This window comes from Microchirus variegatus (assembly GCF_963457635.1).
Source record: "Microchirus variegatus genome assembly, chromosome: 2".
Classification (NCBI taxonomy): domain Eukaryota; kingdom Metazoa; phylum Chordata; class Actinopteri; order Pleuronectiformes; family Soleidae; genus Microchirus; species Microchirus variegatus.
The window spans coordinates 20,872,162-20,878,161 of record NC_139803.1 but is presented as its reverse complement, the minus strand read 5'-3'; the positions used below and the strand labels follow the sequence as shown (position 1 = coordinate 20,878,161).

General features: G+C 40.3%; 1 protein-coding gene across 1 annotated transcript in view; it reads left to right on the top strand.

Annotated features, from left to right (window-relative positions):
* Positions 1–4,497: 4,497 nt before the first annotated feature.
* The window catches only part of taco1 (translational activator of mitochondrially encoded cytochrome c oxidase I), a 153,873-nt gene continuing 152,370 nt past the window's right edge, over positions 4,498–6,000 (top strand). Inside the window, exon 1 of the mRNA XM_083910317.1 lies at positions 4,498–4,834. Within this exon, the coding sequence (XP_083766443.1) occupies positions 4,543–4,834 (292 nt within the window). The 5' untranslated portion in view covers positions 4,498–4,542. The remainder of the gene's footprint in view (positions 4,835–6,000) is intronic.

Here is a 6,000-nt window from a genome sequence, read left to right as displayed (position 1 = left end):
ACATTTAAATCATTTGCAAAAGATGGAGAGGGGTGTGACAGGGGGGTACGCTTTTGCTTAGTTTCCCTGCCCATCATCACATTTAAACCTTCCCATGCTTTCTTGGCATTTCCTGAAAAATAGTGACATTCAACTTTATCTTTATATTCTATTTTTGCTTTACTCAGTTTAGATCTTAGTTCACATCTTTTTTCCTTAAGTAACTCAATATTACCATTTTTAAAAGCACATTTTTTCTCACGGATACATTCCTTAAGATCACTAGACATCCATAAGTTATTATTAGGAAATATTCTTACAGTTTTAGTACGGATGATTTTACTTTCATTAAACAACAGATATGATGTAAAAGTGTCAATTAGTTCATGAGGGGTGCCACATGAGTTAAGAAATAACCAATCGGTTGTCTCCAGCTCGCATTTCATCTCCTCCGTACAGTCCTCAGTCCAGATCTCAATTTCCTTAGTCACTGTCTTCTCCCGTCTCAGTTTAGCCCTGTAACGAGGGAGTAGATGGACGACATTATGGTCAGACTTCCCCAAGGCAGGCCTACAGGTGGATTTATAGGCGTCTAGTATGTTGCCATAGCACTTATCCAGGGTACGTGCCAGGCGGGTGGGACAGTCCACGTATTGATGTAGAGTGGGTAGATGGTCGGACAGATCACAGGAGTTAAAGTCCCCGAGCAACAGGACGGGTTGGTTAGCTGCACGAGACAGGGCGGTGTTATAGCTCTCGGCTATCCTGTCTGCAGCTCCCACGAAGTCCGGCCCAGGTACATAGGCCAATATGATTGTAATCTGGCCAAACTCCCTCGGGAGGTAAAAGGGGCGAAAGGAGACAACCAGGATTTCATAATCATGTGTGCACACACGTTCCCGGACGGTGTACTGGGTGGCCCAGCGTGTGTCCATATAGACACACAAACCACCGCCAATAGATTTCCGTGACGAATTAATGTCTCTGTCAGCCCGAATAATTGTGTAACCCGGCAAGTTGGGGTCTGACATATCCTCTTTCAACCAGCTTTCCGTAAAACAGATGAGGTTACTCTGTCGGAACTCATTGTCATATTGAACTTTAGCGGTCAGTTCATTCATCTTGTTGCTCAAAGAGCGAACATTAGAAAAAGTTATTACCGGTAGAGGATGTCTGCTGCCGCGCCTCCTTAGTCTTTCTCTCACTCCACCTCTCGATCCTCTTTTCTTTATTTTAGTCCCTTTTCGCGTTCCGGTGTTTTTGAGTTGCGGATACTTGACCAGCAGCTCCGGACCAGAGTCCCCCGGTTTGATTGAGTGCCTGAGTGACAACAGCTGGTCCCGCATGTAGGTGAGGACGCCGGCTTTTCCATATAAACTCCATACTTCGGCGATTAAACTACTGAGAAGGCACACAGCCAGCCAAAGTAACATGCCGACGCTAAACTTCATCCTGCCACAAAGAGAATGCGGGCTCGATCACTTAAAACAACAAAAAAAAAGAAACATAAAAAACATAAAAATGACAGGAGACGAGACAGACATGTGAGACACATATTAAGTTTCAGGTGGATACAACAATTCCTGTAAGAGCAGCATGAAAAACTGTAAATGTAATTCTGTCTGCTGTTACCACGGGGCGAATTTGGACAGGGGGTGCCACACTTATTGGCCCCTCCCACTTCCAATTTTGCTTTTTCACCGAACCTTTTAAATACGTACATTTTCACCAGGATTGATGCGGTCGCAAAAAACTATGAGTTTTCGGGCATGGGAAAGGCCTCAAAAATGCGATTCATTTGGTGGAAAAATAATAATAGTAAGAATAATAAAAATTCCTTGCATTTATTAATAATAATAATAATAATAATAATAATAATAACTCCTTCAGTTTCAAGAGGGTTCTTGCACAGTCACACAAATGTTACATTGTACAGAAGCTGTTGTTGTCACAGTGGAAATGTTTTTTGGGGGATCAATATCACATTATAACGTGATAATTATATTGTATAAACGTGACAATTATATAAACATGATAATTCTATTTCATAAACTTGATAATGGATTTTATAAACGTGTTACTATATTGCATAAACGTGATAATTATATCGCATAAACGTGATCATTACATAAATGTGGTAATTATATTGTATAATCGGCATTTATATATTTTAGCAGTTTGGCTATATTATTTAATAGTTTACAAATTATTCACAAATTGCATACAAAGTAAATTTCTGTGTTCATGTGTTAATGTGTTAATGTCAAGGTGTATTTTATTCATCAGTGAATTTACACTGTTGCACACTGTGGTAAAAAGTCTCTGGTCCTTTCTCAAGTACATACTTGAGTAGTATGACTGGAGTACATCATGGATGTATAATATGAACTGGATAGAGCACCGCCCCTTCGCTTCCGTTCATTCCTATGAAGCTGCTCACCCAGCGCATATTCCAAAAAAGTTTTTGACTTTCGCGTTTATTTCTGGGTTATGGGGCCCATAGAGCATGCGCAGTAGTGTCCCTACCATAATTCCTCTCGGCTATGTGAACGAGCTGTCCGCGTTATCGACTTGCTCGGCGCGTACATGAACAGCAAAAGGCATGATGGGAGTATGCTAATGACGTGCGCTAGCGGATTTCATGAATACCGCCGTCACATTAACTTCGGCTTTTAACCATGGATTTGTAAATAAATGCAAAATCAACGATAGCGAAGTGAATATAGTAAGCTGAAAAGTACAATGACGTTCAACGATGGTTGGGACTGTGGCTATTACTTTATATGTGTTACAGGAATCATGTTGTTTTTGTCTGATTTCTCTTATATAATTGTATAATTATTATTAGGAACAATAACAACGTGTTAAAGTAGGTTTATAACTCCCGATTATTTCACTCAACACTTTTGATGGACATCATCCCCCGCCCCATCACACTCAGTCATGGTGCCACACCACAAAATCACTGTCTCCACCAATTCAACAGCAAACATCCCAAGAACACAGCAGGACAGAACAACAACACTCAGAACATGCAGAGCATCAAACTGCAACACATCACAACAATAACACTTCTGTCAACACATAAGAACCCACTCCCATGAGTCTCTGCGCCATCAGCGCTCACTGTCCGCAGCCGGGTCTGCTCCCGTCACTACAATATTCAACTATAATTTGCGTGTTCATCACATTTAACAGTAACTTTATGAACCTATAGTGACGATAAGACAAACATCCTCCCCGGCAATCAGTGGTGAAGTGACCGCAGGTCTCAGTGCATCACACGGTCACAGCTCCACAGTCCACACCGTCATCAGTGTCACGATGTCCGGGACTGAACACAGTGATAAAGTGCAGCATGTCAGACTCCTCTCCTCAATGAACCCACAAAGCAGCTCGTTAACACATCGATAATACGTTTGAAAATAAATGGTAATGAGCGCCGAATAAACAACTAAAACCTGGTTTGTCATAATATTTTAAAAATGTAAACGAAACCCCCTCATTGTCTTCATTTATTCACATTTCTCATGAAGTTTTCATATCGTTCGGTTCACTGACAGCAGCGCTGTTCCCGCGACGCCACATGACCGCGCTTTGCTGTGCTCGTACACAGCTGTGACGTCACTCTGAGAAATACGATTTGTCTGGGCTTTTTATGGCCTTTAGGAATGTTTTTCAAACATGAAACTCCATGAATTAAAAATATAGAATATAAAGATTTATAAAAGCCCGTGTCCATGTCTCGAGGTGTCCTGTGGACACTTTTACACGCGTCTCTTTTACTATTGCGGTCAATGGGAAAATTGCTTTTTGGGCTCAGTGGGATTTTTTGTTGCAGTACCCACAGTGGCCACCATGTAAAAATTGTCTTCAAGGCAGAGGGGGCGGAGCTCTATCCAGTTCATATTATACATCCAAGGTACGATCTCTTCAATATGAACAGCAGTCTACTTCCTTGTTCTACTGTTTGAATGGCGGGTGGTGTCAAGCACTTAAGCCTCATTACCGCCACCTACAGTGTTGATGAATGAACATATAAAATACTTTTAATAAATACATATATTGTTGTTATTTTCACATTTTAAATATTTTATACACTATAAAATAGTGTCCATTATATGTAAATACATATACAATGACAGTGCGACTTTAATATAAATCTAAAATTCAAAGTTACAATAAATTAAACATTAATATTATACAAAAGTTCACACTCAGGTCAAAACGTTTGCATTAATAACAACATGTCAACAACAAATCTATCGATCACACCAAGTATGTAATGACGGAGCCGTCTGGACCAGCGGATCATTTCATCAGGACAGGCCGAGGTAACGCTCCTCTGTGCCGGGAACTGTGAGCACCGAGCATGCATGGTTTGCATGAGATACGGGTGTATAAATAAAGTTTAAACAAAAGTAAACGTCATCACGTTAGACGTGATCTCTCACCCAATCAGTGTTGAGTAGGCGTGTTTTTTACAGGGTCTGCAGCTGGCAGCAGCAGCAACGTGTATCGTGTAATGTCCTCCGAAGACCCTGAGATGTCAGACAGACAGTAATGCTGGGGTCGGCGGTGCTGAGGACTCTCCGGGCCCCGCTCCACCGGACATTCACCGCGGCCTCGGGCTGGAGCTCTCCCCCAGCGGAGTCCGTTCTGCCGTTGGCAGGACTCCTCCGTCTGCCACCCCCGTGGAGGAGGAAGTCATGTGTAAGGACGCTGCTGCTGTGCTCCCCCATATGTGCTGGACACAACAAGTGGTCAAAGGTGAAACACATTAAAGGACCCAAAGATGAGGCGAGATCGAAGATGTTCATGAAGCTCGGCATGATGATAAGATTAGCTGTGAAAGGTGAGGCGTTATTGTCCTTTTGACCACCAATATATAACTATCCATCCACTTCTCATGACTTTCTCTGTCACTATGTGAACTTAAGGGTTCACCACAGCTGACCACCTGCCCTTCCTTGTGCAAAATTCCATTTATCTGGGCTTTGGACTGTCAGGGAGCTATGGTGGTCTTCGCATACCAGAAACAATTAAAAGCCACTACTTCAAATGTGAAACACGCTCTGACTACTGTACAAACATGGTGGAACATGATAGCCTCTATAAAGCTGCATATACAGTATGTCCTATAGTATATTAAGACTTATTTTAATGGATATAAACAAATGATTGTCATTTTAAATCAATTATATATGTCTAAAAGCAAACAAATTAATAGTATATTTCTGGATTCTTGTTTTGATAATTAATGATAATTAATGTTCATAACCTCCCATGATCCTCATTGTTTAACAGGGTATCTGCGCGGTCTTAAAAAGTCTTAAATCCAATAATTTGAATTTAAGGCCTTAAAATGTCTAAATATAAATTCTCCTATAATCTCCTAAAAGGTCTTAAATACAGCTTTGAAAGGTCTTAAAAATGTATCAACATTACTATTATTTAAAACATGCATAAACTTCAGTCTCACTTTGAAATGTTTCTATTTTTGAGGATGCGATAACAACTACAACACGGAACTAAGGTGGTCCACCTGTGCTGCATGGTGAGAATTTATCGAGCACCACTAGCTAGTGTGCTGTGCGCGCACCGCAGTGTGCTACAGCTTAGCATAGCAGCGGAGAAAACTTTTTTTTTTTTTATATATTTTTATTAGGAGGTAAGGCACTTAAGCACAGGAACCAATGTTATAATTACATTGAGTATCACATCACATCCACATCATAATTGGAAATGTAAACATAACGATACAATACAAATACTGTGCATCATAATGAATGAAGAGTAAGACATACGGTCTGCCTCCTAGGATGTTTTCTTATTTTATATATGTGGCCCAATAGGAACATGATCAGGCAACAAACAATGTGCAAATAATAATAGAAAAAATAAAAAAAAATAAAAAAAAATAAAAAATAAAATAGGGTAATAATAATAATTGAGGATACTTGTATGTAAAAACTGAATAATGTGTTTAAGCTACAGAGTGTAAACAAAAATACAAGGGAA